This window comes from Lampris incognitus, chromosome 17 (genome assembly GCF_029633865.1).
Source record: "Lampris incognitus isolate fLamInc1 chromosome 17, fLamInc1.hap2, whole genome shotgun sequence".
Taxonomy (NCBI): Eukaryota; Metazoa; Chordata; class Actinopteri; order Lampriformes; family Lampridae; genus Lampris; species Lampris incognitus.
The window spans coordinates 19,853,802-19,871,293 of record NC_079227.1 but is presented as its reverse complement, the minus strand read 5'-3'; the positions used below and the strand labels follow the sequence as shown (position 1 = coordinate 19,871,293).

At 44.4% G+C, this 17,492-nt stretch overlaps 1 protein-coding gene across 1 annotated transcript in view; it reads right to left on the bottom strand.

Annotated features, from left to right (window-relative positions):
• LOC130127145 (ankyrin-3-like) overlaps positions 1 to 17,492 on the bottom strand; it is a gene marked incomplete at its 5' end in the record, with an annotated part of 100,930 nt that overhangs the window by 66,429 nt on the left and 17,009 nt on the right. Inside the window, 11 exons of the mRNA XM_056296716.1 lie at positions 119 to 217; positions 672 to 869; positions 1,692 to 1,790; positions 2,856 to 2,954; positions 5,463 to 5,561; positions 6,706 to 6,903; positions 7,014 to 7,112; positions 7,539 to 7,637; positions 10,816 to 10,914; positions 14,578 to 14,601; positions 15,936 to 16,121. Of these exons, the coding sequence (XP_056152691.1) occupies positions 119 to 217; positions 672 to 869; positions 1,692 to 1,790; positions 2,856 to 2,954; positions 5,463 to 5,561; positions 6,706 to 6,903; positions 7,014 to 7,112; positions 7,539 to 7,637; positions 10,816 to 10,914; positions 14,578 to 14,601; positions 15,936 to 16,121 (1,299 nt within the window). The remainder of the gene's footprint in view (positions 1 to 118; positions 218 to 671; positions 870 to 1,691; positions 1,791 to 2,855; positions 2,955 to 5,462; positions 5,562 to 6,705; positions 6,904 to 7,013; positions 7,113 to 7,538; positions 7,638 to 10,815; positions 10,915 to 14,577; positions 14,602 to 15,935; positions 16,122 to 17,492) is intronic.

Below are 17,492 nucleotides of genomic sequence, written 5' to 3'. Positions count from 1 at the left end.
AGATACTCAGGGTGTGTGTGTGAGTGAGCGAGAGAGAGAGAGAGAGAGAGAGAGAGAGAGAGAGAGAGAGAGAGAGAGAGAGAGAGAGAGAGAGAGAGAGAGAATACGCTTGCTTTACCTTGCCTGCTGCGTCTGATGGGGCGTTCTTCTGCAGTAGCAGGTTGGCTACTTCTATCTTTCCATACTTAGCAGCCACATGGAGGGGAGTGAAGCCTTTCTGCAAAGAAATTCAATAATAGAGAAGAGTAAAATACCAAATGAAATACCAAATATTACTATTCATATTATTTAGGATAAAATAAAACTTTTGTTACACAAAGAACTTAATGGAGTTAGTTACTAACTACTAGCAAGCCACTTCAAAGAAAGTTGAATCAGTTCATCTGGACACAACGTTTATTGACAGAACTGTCAGTAAACTTTGTGTCCAGATGAACTGATTCAACTTTCTTTGATTTTCTTACCTAGATTATTGAGCATGCATCAAGACATAGCGAGCCACTTATTACTTGTGGATACCAGTCTTTGTTAAATTAACAAAACAAATTGGGGGTTAGGGGGTAAGAGATGGAGATGTGAAAGAGGATGTGATTGTGTGTTTGTGTAGAGAGAGCGAGAACGAGAGAGGGAGAGCGAGAGAGATACTGACCATGCCTCTGTGTGTTATCTACCTTAGTAGTAATGCCCAGGCTAGCTCCTTGGTCCAGTAGTGCTGCAGCCACATCTTTGTGGCCCTCTCTGGCAGCCAGGTGTAATGGCGTGTATCCAGAGCTAGTGGTGGCATCTGGGCATGCTCCATTGGCCAGCAACTGGTGGACAATGTCTGGCTTCCCAAGGCGACTAGAGATGTGCAGCGGGGTCTGGTCATCCTGAACACCATAACCAAACAAACACCTATCTGTCAATCAACCAATTAACCTTTCAACCAACCAACCAACCAACCAACCAACCAACCAACCAACCAACCAACCAACCAACCAATCAATCAATCAATCAATCAATCCATCCATCCATCCATCCATCCATCCATCCATCCATCCATCCATCCATCCATCCATCCATCCATTGGTATGTCTGTGTTCTTTCTGTCCATCCATCACTTGTATTTGTATTAATATAGTCAGAAAAACTATTTGCTTAAAGTTCTTCCTTTTCAAATGGTAAGAAAGAAAGAAAGAAAGAAAGAAAGAAAGAAAGAAAGAGAAAGAAAGAAAGAACTTTAAATTACAACCTCTCTGTGCCTTGACTGACTCCTTGTTGTCTAACACAGACCTTTTGTGTTATAATCCCATGAAATCTCCCTCCATCCTGGGCATTTTGGATAATGTTTGTGTCATTAAGGTGTTCAGAACAACCTCTGGTAGGTACGGAAACTGATGAGATAATAAATGGGTTTGGCTTCCTTGCTAAACCACCCTGAGACAAACACTTCAAATGAAGCCTATCCATTGAAGATGGAAACCCTTGTTACAGAAGGAAGTATTTATGCCACTAATTATGGAGCAGGTGGCACACGTGCACCGACACACCCAGACCTAAATACACACACCCAGCACCATTTCTTTGAAATCTGACCTAAAAAGACATATGGGGCTCACACACACACACACACACACACACACACACACACACACACACACACACACACACACACACACACACACACACACACACACACACACACATCCTACCTTGGCCTTGGCCTCCACTCGGGCTCCATTCTGGACCAAATATTGGACCACGTTTGACTGTCCTGCCCTGGCTGCCATATGAAGTGCTGTCTCCCCCCGCTGGAACATACATACACACAGATGTAAAGGAAAAAATAATAATGATGTATGCACACACAGACTCATAAAAATACAAGTTTCTATTTTTTGCTGTCTCCTCTGCAAATTCGCTCTCTCTCTCCCTCTCTCTTTACATGCAGCTAGTTCTCTCCCTCACATAAACACTGACAGATGGAAATGAATGCAGGAGTTTTTGAAGTTAAAAAAAAACCAAAACACTGAAATTGGGACTACTCTCCCATTGTTTTTTTTACCCTCTGTTGTATCTATGGATCTACAGCAGCCAGTAGGACAGAGAGAGAGAAAGAGAGAGAGAAAGAGAAAGAGAGACCCCTGCCACAGCTCACCCCAGCCCCCCTCATCACCCCAGCGCCCCCCTCCATCACCATAATGACGTCACATAATACCTCCGTTTCTACGGTAACCTGGCCACAGACACAGCGTGGGCGGCTGAGTCGTGGGGTTGGAGAGTTGACTGTGTGGTGCTCTTTTTCTCTCTCCTACCCCTAACCCCCCCCCCTTTATTATTTCTTATATTATCTCCCTTTCTGTTTTGCTCTATATTTTTGTTGGCTCTCTCTACTCCTTCTTGGCCCTCTCTCTCTCTCTCTCTCTCTCTCTCTCTCTCTCTCTCTCTCCCTCTCTCTCTGTCATTTGAGATTTTAGCCATCATTGTGTTTAGTGAGTTCCTGGTGCTTAGGAAGAGTGCTGAGGAAAAGTGTTTGGAGTCACTGCGCATAGACAATAACACCAACAATCATGACCATCATTTGCTTGTGAACCATTTAGTACCAGACATGCAGTCTTATTTGGTCTCAACTGACCATACCTATCACTTCATCTGATGGAAACTGGCATTTTACACTGGCTACAAGAGTTGCCCACGTGTCAAAACGTGAAGACTTGCTAAGTCCCGACCGCCTGGAGGAGAATAAAGAGCAGTCAACAAAAAGCCCACTGGTGGCCCTCCACGCTCACAAAAGGTAAACAGTGAGATGCCGTGATGCCATTGCAGGACCGAAAGTGACATAAAGTATTAATAAAGGAAAGAGTGAAACAGCTTACCACGTTGGTTGTGTTAGCTGAAGCCCCGTGGTTTGTCAGTTGGCTAACAATGTTCTCATGTCCCATGAATGCTGCAACATGGATGGGCGTCAGACCAGACTGGAGAGAGAGAGAGAGAGGAGAGAGAGAGAGAGAGAGAGAGAGAGAGAGAGAGAGAGAGAGAGAGAGAGAGAGAGAGAGAGAGAGAGAGAGAGAGGGAGAGAGAGAGAGAGAGAGAGAGAGAGAGAGAGAGAGAGAGAGAGAGAGAGAGAGAGAGAGAGAGAGAGAGAGAATAATTAATGTACACAAAAGAATAAAAGAATGAACAACCACATGAATGCACACTAGAAAACTTGGTTATCTCACTCAGTTAGTTCCTGTGGTGCGGGACCGGCCCAGTGGGCTAACACACACATACTGGGTCGTTATGACGTCATGGTTCAAATTTGGCTCATGACCTCAGTCCTTCCTAACCCTTCCCTTCTCTCTCCGTAAAGTATTATCTAAAAGAACAACTTTAAAGTTATCTAATATAAAAGTCCTTCCAAAGCAGCACACAAGTCACATCATTCTCTCACATTTCTTTCCCACTTGATGTAATTACAATACTATCTATAGAAGCACACTTTTCCCCCCAAAGAACTCGATAGTAAGAGGATAATTTCGGGGTGTTTTTTTTTCTTTTTAAAATTTAGGCCTTATTTTTGTAGTTTTTGCCATAGTGCATATTGATCATGATATCATTTTACTCACTGGTTTCATTTTGGAGGATTACAGGAGTATCAGACATGTTTCAGCAAGTCCAATTTAACCCAATTATGTAAATGACATATTTGGAGATGTGAAAACAAAAGTGCAACGTCAAAGCTGTTACCCAAAATGTCCAGTATTATCAACAACAGTCATCTGCATTGCTGAGCTACTTCTTGGTTCAATCTGCAGGAATGACCAGCCTATTCTTACCACAGGCAGTAACCATCGACTACCCAGTCAATGCAACCAAGCCACTACATGTTTGCGTCACTGTTGTTATTCGAAACACAAGTTTAAGATTTGTGTTCAAGGGCGTCCAGGTAGCATAGCAGTCTATTCCATTGCCTACCAAAACAGGGATCGCCGGTTTGAATCCCCGCATTACCTCTGGCTTGGTCGGGCATCCCTACAGACACAATTGGCCGTATCAGTGGGTGGGAAGCCGGATGTGGGTATGTGTTCTGGTCGCTGCACTAGCACCTCCTCTGGTTGGTTGAGCCGCCTGTTCAGGGGGGAGGGGGAACTGGGGGGAATAGTGTGATTCTGCCACGCGCTACATCCCCCTGGCGAAACTCCTCACTGTCAGGTGAAAAGAAGCGGCTGGTGACTCCACATGTACCGGAGGAGGCATGTGGTAGTCTGCAGCCCTCCCCGAATCGGCAGAGGGGGCTGGAGCAGCAACTGGGATGGCTCAGAGAGCTGGGTGATTGGCCAGGTACAACTGGGGAGAAAAGGGGGGGGGTCCCAAAAAAAAAAGATTTCTGTTCAGCTGCCCCTTAAGATTCCGTTGTGAGTCTGTGTCCGGTGGTAGTCCCGTGTTCAAGATCTCAAAAGTGATGCCAGTGAGTAAGATGATAACATAACCAATATGCACGATTACAAAAAAAAAACCACACAAATAAAACCCAGGTTGTAAAAATAATGTTTAAAGTGTTTTGCAGGCAGTGTAATTGTGGATTTAGAATGAGCTTAGTACAACTTCATTCAAAACAGAAGCTATTTGCACTTGGTCCACAATGCAACCAGCTTTAAATGACAGCATGCCAGTTCATTCCTTGGCGCTTGCGGGGCGTTTTCCAGTAACAGCTGGTGACTGGGGGTGGATGCCCGGCATCATGCTCATCATGTCCACCAGCACTGACAGTATACTTTAGCAAAGCTGCTCCAAGGACACTCTAATCTAATCTCTATTGAGAAATGTATAAGAAGGTGTATCTGAGAGGAACTGGAGGAAAGATACAATCCAGCACACCTTTCTAAATTAGCCTATGAAAGACTCAATGTGTAACAATGTGCACCTTTGCTCTAAGAAGAAATATGACCAACATAAGTAAACCTCTAAGCTTAATCGCTGGTCCACAAGTTACTCATGTGCCAGTACAGTGATTTAAAAAAAAAATGCAAATGTTAGATGGCTTCATAAGATGTTGCCCCACTCAGAGAGGGGTACAAATTTTCACCTTAAATGTAAAAATATTGATTATTATTCCATTGTATATTTGAATGCAGGGCGAATTACTATACACACATAAAACTACCGTGGGTAGAGCATGGGTAGCTATTTCAGGCATTGTGAAAATCAAGACAAACCAGGAATTGGTCTGCCCTAGTCATTTTAATTTTATGGCTATTCCCCGTAGCAATGTTCCAGGAAGTTCAGAGAGTGCAGTCAGAGAATATTTCATCTGCTGCCTTTGCTATTTTAAAAACTGATTCGGAAAAACAAAAACAAAAAACCTCAAAAAGAAACAGGTAACATATAAGATAGAGAAAGAAACATATCATATCCCTTTATGCACAGATATGCACACAAGCGTACAGACACCCACAGACAAACGGACAAACACACACATACAGAGACTTGCGTGTGCCTACCTCAGTGACAGCCTGTATGGATGCTCCGTGCTTTAGAAGAAGCTCCATCACTTTGACTCTGTTTTTCTTACAGGCAATGTGCAGGGGAGTGAAACCATTCTGAAACACAGCAGAAAAAAAAATACACAAAAGTATGTCAAAAATAGCTAAAAAAAACCCGCTCTGTGTGGCTAAGTTGGTCTTTCAGAGCAGGCACGAGACCAATGTTGAACTCTGGATGGAAAATACAATGGGGGTTCTTTCCTTCTCTGCAACCCCCCCACCTCCTTTGCCCGCTAACTAGACAAGCATGTGTGGGGAAGAGTCAACTGTAAGCTGCAAAAAAAGTATGTCGTACTGAAAGATACTTTTCTTTACATATGTCTCTTTTCTCTCTCTCTCGCTCGCTCGCTCATATACACTCGCACTCTCTCGGCTTTCTACCTCCGTTGGCTTTGAGGTTTCTGGCTCAATCTATGACTTCATTTTCCTCTCCATATACTCCCCCCTATTTTCTCTCTCTCTCTCCTTTTTTCTTTCTTTCCTTCTCAATCTCCATAAAGTCCCAGCACTCAAACCACACCCAGACTGCTCCCATTACAGAACAGAGATGACTGTCTAATGCCAAGAAAGAGGCTCGGCCAAAAAAAAGTCTGCCTTTGTCGCCTTGCCTCTTTCCTTCATGTTGTGGGCCCTTTTTTTCTCCTGTTTTCTATCTCTTAGTCTCATTTCTGTCTTTCCTCGTCACTGTGTCTTCATTCATTTGTCCACGTCCCTTATTTCTTTCTTTAATTTTTTCATTTTAATTTGGTCTGGGAAAGGACAGTAAGGAAATAAAGCAAGTAAAAAAGAGCGAAGGAAAGATGGATGGAAACAGATACCCTTGAGGTGGCTGATGCTGAATGTATTCAGGCTTGGTTATTTTCACTGCAATAACTTTGAACATGTCGTGTTGGGTGGTCAGACTATCTGGATAGGCTTTTCTTCCTGTCAACTGCAGAGTTGGAAAAAGACAACTCTACCCTCCTCTCCATTTCTCTCTCTCACCATGCTAGTGGGAACAATTTCCTTTCAATGCCAACCCTGACTTTCCACGCATTTCTGTCTTGTCCTCTTGAGGAAGGAGGGAGGGACCAATTCTTTCCATTTAGGAAGAAGGTCCTCTCTCACAAGCATTGGCTGTCGCTTGCTTTGGCTCTGCCCCCCCCCCCAGCTTTCTCTCTCTTTTTCTCTCGCTCCTCCCCACACCCTGGTCCCTCCTCACCAGTGCCTTGGCATTGGGGTTGGCTTTCTTGTCTACGATGACCTTGGCCACCTTGTAGTGTCCACAGTGGGCGGCCACATGCAGCGCTGTCAGGTAGTCGTTGGTCACGTCATCCACTGGCACCTCATGGTGCAGCAGAAGCTGGACACAGTTCAGGTGGTCACCCTGCGTTGCCATGTGGAGGGGGGACAGGCCGTTCTGCAAGCGAAAGGAGAGATAATTAAACAAAAAGGTCAAAAGGAGAGAGCGACAGCGAGACAGAAACAGAAAGCGAAAGAGAGAGAGCGAGAGAGAGAGGTGAGGTGTACCTTTGTCTTTGACAGTATGGGAGCTCCTCGGTCCAGCAGCATCTCCACTACTTGCTCATGGCCACTCCTGGCTCCACAGTGGAGGGGTGTCAGACCATCCTTGAAAGATACACAAACACTGAATTAGTACTACTGCGATCAGTACAGGAAATCTGTTGTAATCGAGGATCTGGCAGTATTACACCTATAAACCTTCACTGCCAAAGTGCCTTTTAACAGGGCACAACGTGCCGACTTGTACAAGTGAGGGATGGGACATTCCACATGACCCTACCCTAGACTTCTCTATGTATGTGTTTGGGTACATTACGCATGTGTGCTGAGGGATAAATGGATGCACAGGGTGTATTGGTGAACATAAACATGAACATCCATAAAGACATTATGGGGGGGGGGGGTCCCCATATGTGTGTATATGTGTGAGCATGTGTTTTTATGTATTGAGCCATATTGTTACTGCTATCGCTGGTAGCCTAGATGTTCAACAGTGATTTGGACACATTAATAATGTGTGCATTTCAATACCTTCGTCCTTGCATCAATCTTGGCCCCTCTCTCCAGCAGCAGCCGCACCATGTTGCTGTTCCCTCGTTTGGATGCTACGTGTAATGGAGTGATGTCATTCTAGGGCAGAAAGAAACAAAAACGTAATTTTTCCCCCCCGAGCATGTGATCGCTGTGGTACAGGGATGTGGTTTTAGGTCTGTATGAAACGGGAGAGTGAGTAGTAGCTGTGACGACACTCAGGCACAGCTGCAACCTAATCTTAGTAATTGTTCTAACAGCTATTTCTATCTGTCGCTGCGAGGCCGAGACCGTTCATCCCCAAATGAGAGCCACACCAGTAAACAACCCTCTCAGACTAAACATAAGAGTTAGTTGGTGGCCTGTTTTAATTTTTTTCCCATTTTTCGTGGACTGTGATATACATACCTTCATTCTTACGCTCAACATACATCCTGTAATTGAAATCTGCTGACACATGCAACTCTGTAATGCGCGCGTGTGTGTGCAGCTCTCTCAAACAAACTTTATTACATGTTTATTATCAACCGACCACAGCGCCAAGTAGATTCATGACCTCATCAGCAAACCAAGGTTTATTAGAATAAAAAATTCCCACAAGCAATAGAGGATTGACTGATGACTATTCAGTCGCAGTTATGAAATATCAGCATTTTGCATCTTGTGGTCCATTCAAGCCAAACAGCATACTAAATTCCAAGTAGTAAAGTCCATTTCAAATTGTGAACTAAATTTCAAGTAGCATTTTGGATTGTAAAAATGTTTCCCTGTACTTGTGGCTGAGGAATAAAAAAATACCTAAGCTGGATGATAAAAGAGACTATACTATAGTGTGTACCAAGACTTGTGTGAAAAGCACATTTGTTTTTTAGGCACCCAAAATCTCAAGCAGATTGTTGTGAGTGGATACCCCTAATATTATGGGGCAAAAAGCAATTTATTAACTAGAGTGCACTCAGTAGATTGCAGATCTCCGCCAGGCAGACGTATCTCCCCTTGTCCGGTGTTCAAACTTGGCGACAAACCACCCCGTTTTTTGCCTACCGGGAGAAGGGAAATACACACATCCAAGGAAGGACAACCGGTGAAACGGCGAACCGGCAACAGGGTCATGGGTGCCCAAGACTCACTGATGCATGTGGGGAGCGAAGGCTAACCTGTCTGGTCTGATTCCACAAAAGAGCTACTGTAGCTCAAAATGCTTAAAAAGTTAGTGCTGGCTATGATAGACAGGTGTCAGAACACACAGTGCATCAAGGCTTGCTGTGTATGGGGCTGCATAGCTGCAGACTGGTCAGAGTGCCTATGATGACCCCTGTCGACCACCGAAAGCACCTACAATGGGTACATGAGTGTCAGAACTGGACCATGGAGCAGTGGAAGAAGGTGGCCTGGTCTGATGAGTCCCATTTTCTTTTAGATCACATGGATGGCCGGGTGCGTGTGTGTCATTTACCTGGGGGAGAGATGGCACCAGGATGCACTATGGGAAGAAGGCAAGCCAGCAGAGGCAGTGTGATGCTCTGTGCCATGTTTTGCTTGGAAACCTTGGGTCCTGGCATTCATGTGGATGTTACTTTGACACGTACCACCTACCTGAACATTGTTGTAGACCAAGTACACCCGTTCATGGGAAAGGTATTCCGTTGGCAGTGGCCTCTTTCAGCAGGATAATGTGCCCTGCCATACTGCAAAAATTGTTCAGGAATGGTTTGAGGAACATGACAAAGAGTTCAAGGTGTTGCCTTGGCCTCCAAGTTCCCCAGATCTCAATTCGATCGAACATCTGTGGGATGTACTGGAAAAACAAGTCCGATCCATGGAGGCCCCACCTCACAACTTACAGGACGTAAAGGATCTGCTGCTAACGTCTTGGTGCCAGATACCAGAGGACACCTTCAGAGGTCTTGTGGAGTCTATGCCTCGATGGGTCAGAGCTGTTTTGGCAGTATGAGAGGGACACAATATTAGGCAGATGGTTTTTGTGTTTTGGCTTATCGGTGTATGATCAAGGACCTCTCGGTGTTGTGGTGATTCAAAACCCTTGAAAACCCGTTTTATACTGCAATTGGGTGCTAACTCCTCTGCTGGTTTTTCACCTAAGTTAAAGCACCGGAGAAGGGGGGATACGCCTGGCAGGGATCTGCACTCTACTGAGTGCATTCTTCTAGTTAAAACGTGGAGGGTAGAATTAAAATGGGTCAATATGCCCCTCTAGAGGCAACAGTCTATACAACAACTTCAAACAGCTTCTGTTGAGCTGTATTAGTTTGACTGCATTTACATCTTTCTGGCTTTTCCCCTCGGTGTTTCACAAACAAACTTCATTATATCTACTTAGCAGTGAGAATGTATATTTATACGATACAGTCTACTGTGTAGTAAATGTTTTAGAGTTGTCCCCATGTGTCACTACATATTTTATCATGGCACTGGGTTAGTTATCAATATGTCTCTGCAACGATGTTATTGAGACAAAGTCACATATATATGTTTGTTTGAAGGTTAAGTCAGTGTTATTCTTATTTTGTCTCATATTTTGCAGTTGTTTTGGACATTCAGTATGTGGTGACGTGGCACACTTGAAAGAGAGACACAACACACCAAGGCAGTATAAATGGTTGGACTCAATGTTTGGAACAATGCACACCCAAATACCAACTAAAGCCACCTAAAGTAGGCTCAGAGAGAGGAGGAATATATGATTACATTCCTTTTTGAACCCAACATTCATTTTGAATTTCAGTTCATATAGTACTCTGACATTCATTCAATCAGAATATATGTGCTCTCACATACACACACACACACACACACACACACACACACACACACACACACACACACACACACACACACACACACACACACACACACACACACACACTCAAAGGCTCCCAGATGTAAGTGCACAGGCATTAACACCAGATTCCATCCTAATCTCTGGGATAATATATCAGTGAGACTGTGGGTGTGTGTCTGTATGCTTCCTTTTCAGAGTGACAGTGGCAGCTGTAGATTTCTCTGTCTTAGTGTTACTAGCCTGCAAATGCATGCATGCACAACCCCCCCCCCCCCACACACACCATACACATTCCTTCATATCATCCTCCCATCTTTTAAAGAGGCCTCATAGTGAGTAATTCCCTGCAACATCCAGTTCACATGGTGTGTGTGTGTGTGTGTGTGTGTGTGTGTGTGTGTGTGTGTGTGTGTGTGTGTGTGTGTGTGTGTGTGTGTGTGTGTGTGTGCATGTAGCTTGTTGCGAGGTACTTACCCTTGCCTTAAAATCCACAGCCGCCCCTCTGTTAAGCAGGAGTGTTGCTACGTTGATATTACCATAGTGGGCCGCAATGTGGAGGGGAGTAAAGCCACTCTGGAGACAGTGGGAGGGAGAGAGAGAGATAAGAAAGTCAAAATCACAAAGCAGAACTGGGAAAACACCCGAGTCAATGAAAGCTCACCGCCACACCTCGTGGCGGTGAGCTTTCATTGACGGTGGTGGTGGGCCTGAAGCAAAGCCCAGTGATGCTTACAGGAGCAGGAATCATAAGGGCAAGCAACGTATATGACTCTGCCATATGCAGGCCAAAAGACGAGTGCCTGGTGTTATTCTCGAAATGTTAAGGATCAGTTTTGGCACTTGGCCCATTAAGTAAAACACACCCCAAACAAGGTCAAATATTTAAAAACACACAACTTAAATTCTGTCCAGGTCTGGACGACAAACAAACACACATACCAGCAAGCAAGAAGACTAGCTCCTGTTAAAGGAAAACTGCACAGGGCTCATAGTCAAGGCTTGAGCCGTCCACAAACACAAATTTTGCTTTACTCATTTCTGAGAAGGAATGAGTGGTGATTGATGGGTTTTCATCGAACAGCAGTGACGTTTTTAGAGAAATACACATGCAGGTTAAAGTGCATTTACTTGTTTGCAAGTTAACTTCACTTGTATACAATGTTCTACCGGCTAAGGTTAGAAGTTATTAAAGTTTTGGTGATGTCAGCAGCGTATATGTTAATTTTCTTCCTGTTCTCTTTACCAGACTTTTGTATTTTATTTTATTCTTATTCTTTTTTGGATTTTCCCCCTTTTTGTAATTATGTTGCAAAGTAGCTCAAAAGCAGCTTCTTTCAAAGATAAATCTACGTAGTTAATACGTTTAACAGAAATGAACTGGGTTATTCCAGTAGCACTGGATGTCCTGATTGTTTATCTTTTTTTTTGGGTGGGGGGGGGGGTTCTCCCCAATTATACCCAGCCAATTACCCCACTCTTCTGAGCTGTCCTTGTCGCTGCTGCACCCCCTCTGCCAATCCAGGGAGGGCTGCAGACTACCACATGCCTCCTCCGATACATGTGGAGTCGCCAGCCACTTCTTTTCACCTGACAGTGAGGAGTTTCGCCAGGGGGATGTAGCACGTAGGAGGACCACGCCATTCCCCCCAGCTCCCCCTCCTCCCTGAACAGGCTCCCCGACTTACCAGAGGAGGCGCTAGTGCAGCGACCAGGACACATACCCACATTCGGCTTCCCACCTGTAGATACGACCAATCATATCTATAGGGACGCCTGACCAAGCCGGAGGTAACACGGGGATTCGAACCAGTGATCCCCATGTTGGTAAGCAACGGAATACACCGACTCGCCACCTGGATGCCCCCAGACTTTTGTATTTAAATAGCTCTGAAAATGTATTCACCCTCAAACAGAACTGACAGTATTCAAATGATCTTGACCAGTCGAGTCTTGATTTACTGAACAGCAACAAGTTTGCTCCAAAGCATGTCCACACACTGACCATGTGGTGCCAATGACAGTTACCACATGGAGGATGTCAGCACATTTTCGGCTCATACTTGTTAGCAGCACTGCAATGAAATAAAGCCTGTTTGCGTGTGAAAGCTGGATTCAGCGTTAAAAAATCAGTCTCCATTTCCGTGTCCGCAGACCGGCTGCAGGTGTGTGTTTGCTCCTTGACACAACAGATGATGAGAGCTTTGGTTTTCTGCATCCTTGCTTGGGATGTTCACATACTAAAAAAAATACTTTTGTCTTTTTTTGCAAATAATACTTTACCATGAGCACCAAATACACATGAGCAGAATAAACTTTAAATCCTACAATATTTGTTGAACTGATCATGAAAGGGTCAAAGCCACAATGCAACAATGATGCAACAACTATTTCTATGACCCTATAAAGGTTTGAGATTATGATAGAAATATAAAAAAATGGAGTAAAGGTAAATATGAAATAACAGGCATATTCATTATATTGTCAATGACCACATGAATAGCGGATGTAAACACATGATTTGGGGTGGGCCTTTGCGTTGGAGTTGTAGTGGAAGCTTATCGGCATACACATATCAATGCAGGGCGTGCATTTACACCTTACATTGACATGTGATTTTCATTTGTCAAGACATAATATCCAGTTACAGATCATATTAAAATACAAGGTATAGATGGGACTGGATAGTCAAATAAAGGACATTGAGGCATGGTGCAGCAAAATGCAAAACATACAGAACTGATTACAGACATTTAGCAGGAGGATGAAGTGGCCGGCTAATCCTAATTTTGAGCTAGTGTTTTCATGTTTAGAGTTGCGTTGGCAAGCAATCTGAGATAACAGGGGCAATTTTACCCTAAGTGTACATGTCTGTGACTTGCAGGTCTACACATTTAATGTGTGAGTTGGTCCAAATGCAGAAGTGGGTGCATTATTGTGGTGACGTATGAGCTTTTATTATTATTATTATTATAATTATAATAATTATTATTATTAAGAGCTGCAGAGAAAAAACACAGGTAGTAATAACTATAAATAACGCAATCAGATTAATTTCTCCCTAAACCTGTATATAATAAAATAATAATAATAATAATAATAATAATAATGATGATGATGATAATGATGATAATAATAATAACAATAATAATAATAATAACAGTTTCTCATACTATCCATCCATTATCCAAACCGCTTATCCCTACTCAGGGTCACAGGGATGCTGGAACCTATCCCAGCAGTCATTGGGCGGCAGGAGGGGAGACACCCTGGACAGGCTGCCAGGCCATCACAGGGCCCACACACACATACACACACACACACATTCACACCTAGGGACAATTTAGCATGGCCAGTTCACCTGACCTACATGTCTTTGGACTGTGGGAGGAAACCGGAGCACCAGGAGAAAACCCACGCAGACACGGGAAGAACATGCAAACTCCACACAGAGGATGATCTGGGACGACTCCCAAGGTTGGACTACCCCGGGGCTCAAACCCAGGGCCTTCTTGCTGTGAGGCGACCACGCTAACCACTGCACCACCATGCCGCCCTTTTATCATATTAATGATATACTAATAATAGTATATTATACTATCGTGCTTGTTTCATACCCTCCAGTTGTGGTTTCTAATTGTACCACAAATTGACAGTTTTTTGTGCTTTAATCACATCACTGTCATCAGTTTTTGAAAATCAGATTCAGTTCAAAATTAGCCTGATCATTAACCTATCTGCAATGGTGGCTAATCCACTGACTTCTACGCAACCAGGTAAGATTAACTGTTAGCATCATAGATGGTATTTGAGTTGAGTGAATTTTTAAATGTATTTCGTTACATCTGCTATAGTCACCTCACCAAGGTAGACCTGTGATGAAAAATTACATTCAAGATATATGAATAGAAATGTAAATAATTTGAAAGAATTAAAAAATGTGTGGTATGCTTAGCTATCCCAGCTAAGTCTGCAGCAGAAGTAGCAAGCCGCTGGATACACAAAGCATGGTCAGTGAGACAGCAATGCAGGATCAGCATGCAGGGAGACAGGTGCAGCATCACTTGCAACAGCAAAAAGCCTCAGCGCTAGTATTTCAAATGAATGCTAGCAGCTCGAGGCCTTTGGCTCATTATGATGACCGTGAGTGAGCGGTAGAGAGGAAAGGGGAGGAGAGGAGAGGAAGATGAATGGAGGAAATAAGAGATAGGAAAAGAGGAGAGAAGAGTGGATGTATACCTCTGTTGTTCTATTCACCATCATCTAGAAGGGGAAGGGGGAAGTTGCAGCGCAAAAGAAAAGAGAGAATAGAGGGAGGAGGAGGAGGAGGAGGAGAGAATGGGGTGGTTAGTGCTCCACAACAACAACTAAAACAACAGCAACAACAACACCACCACTATGTTTGCACCAAGCTGTATGATGGGTAGGTGATAGGTGGCTACAGGTCATGAAAATAAATTAGGGGCAACAAAAACACAGATACACGCAACTGGATGGTGCAACTCCCTCTTAGCAGTCTGTACAGTATATATACATCAGCATAATCTGTGATTAGTGATGACTGCAGCTTGCCCCGAGCAGCATAAAGGAGGTGTGAGAACCTTTTATCAAATCTTTATAGTGAACACTTGTTCATTTTTCCCCCTAACAAGAAGACACAAACATTAGAAAAATAAATTTTTTTTGGATTTTTCCCCCCTTCTTTTCTCCACAAATTATAGGAAGATCATGCTATTCCCCCCAGTTCCCCCTCCCCCCGAACAGGCGCCCTGACCGACCAGAGGAGGCGCTAGTGCAGCGGCCAGCACACATACCCACATCTGGCTTCCCACCCGCAGACACGACCAATTGCGTTTGTAAGGACGCCCGACCAAGCCAGAGGCAACACGGGGATTCAAACCGGCGATCCTCGTGTTAGTTAGTAGGCAGCGGAATAGACCACTATGCTACCTGGACGCCCTCTAGAAAAACAAAGTCTTGATACTATTTTTTGGGGGGATTTTTCCCCCTTTTTCTCCCCCAATTGTACTTGGCCAATTACCCTATTTTCCGAGCTGTCCCAGTCACTGCTTCACCCCTACCACATGCCTCCTCCAGTACATGTGGAGTCGCCAGCTGCTTCTTTTCACCTGACAGTGAGGAGTCTCGCCAGGGGGACGTAGCACGTGGGAGGATCACGCTATTCTCCCAAGTTCCCCCTCCCCCCTGAACAGGCGCCCTGACCGACCAGAGGAGGCGCTAGTGCAGCGACCAGGACACACACCCACATCCGGCTTCCCACCCGCAGACACGGCCAATTGTGTCTGTAGGGACGCCCGACCAAGCGGAGGTACCACGGGGGATTCGAACCGGCGATCCCCGTGTTGTTAAGCAACAGGATAGCCTGCGATGTTTCCCGGACACCCTTGATACGATTTTTCGTTGACTGTGCACCACCAAGAAGCACCATTGAGTTCACAATAAGAAATCACAATGGCACAAAATGTGAACCTCAAAAAAAATCCAACCAGAAAAACCCCAAAAGAACACTCCGGCAGTGATAAAGGGCGGTGGGTACTGTAGTCTAGTCAAGCTTTAAGTGACTATGGGTGGTGTACCTTGGACTCCACATCAGCATTGTGGTCATTCTGGAGGAGGAGGGCGGCGGCCTTGGTGTCGTCTTTCCGAGCAGCGATGTGGAGTGCGGGGAGGCGCACCTTCCCCTTGGTATCGTTCTCCAACAGCAAGGACACCACCTGGTCATGACCCTGCTGCAACGCCACCGCCAGCGGAGTGAAGCCATCCTGAAGAAGCAAAAATAAATAAATAAACAAACATGACAGATAGCTTGATTTACTAGCGCCACTGGGAGAAGTGGGAGGTCAACTGTGCAATAAATACATACAGACCATCTGGGCGCAGATGGATAAAAGCTAGTGGCGCAAAGAAGACAACACAGAAGAAAACCTTTTCTGCTGCAAAGTCAGGAAAATATTTGGAAATGTATTTCCTGGGTACGATTATGATGCCTGGTGATTAAAAAAAAAAAAACACAAGTATAGCTAAGTTTGCCTAGCAAGCAAACAAGCGCATTATTTCTGTAATCGCTGAGTAGGTAATGTTCACTCAGTTATGTCAGTGTTGTCCTCTCCATGTTGATGTAGGTTTTCCATTAATGTGTCTTCAAGTGGTATCACAAAAAAAGAGACCCACTCAACATTCATGAGTAAGTTACTGTGGCTCAGTCTCAAGGTTTTATTGCTTTTATTCAACACATTATACATCGTTATATCCGACAGATTTGACTAATCCTCCCTCTTTTTCACCATCTGAGACACAAACACACACACACACACACACCCCTGTTCAGTTTGCCACTAAGAAACAGTCATGATGTAAAGCTACAGAATAACTCCAAGATACCCCTCCTCATTTACTACACACCACTATGAAGGACCCACATGCAGGAAACACAGACAGCAGGATATGGTAACACTTTAATGAGCAGAGGGAGGCAGAGGTCAGAACACCAGGGGATCAGTATAATATGCGACACACATACACACAGTGCAAATAAGATACAGAAGTTGTTTGCAGCAGCAGTATTTATGAATTATCAAAGAACAAGGGGAGAAAGTTCAAGCGTTGGCACTGTTCTGAGTATCTGTGTGTGTGTGTGTGTGTGTGTGTGTGTGTGTGTGTGTGTGTGTGTGTGTGTGTGTGTGTGTGTGTGTGTGTGTGTGTGTGTGTGTGTGTGTGCGTGCGTGTGCGTGTGTGTGTTTGGCTTTGAATGAGCATTTTAAAAGATGGCCGGCAGGGTTCATGGATAAAAACCAGCACAGTATCATAACCTAAAGACATCGAAACACAAACCCTTTTCTAAGACCGACGCAAACACACACACATGCCAGCATGTCATGTCATCACTAACACATGTAGATACGCACACATTCAAATGCTGGAAAAGAAATCAACGCACCAACTTCCACACATGAGACGACAAGACACATCTACACACACACGCACACGCACACACACCAAGGCAACAGACACACACACACACACACACACACACACACACGACAACAGACACATTTACACACACACACAAACTTTTGAACATGCACACTATTTAAATTTTGCATTTTTTTCTAAATGCAAAGCTCTCAGTCAGC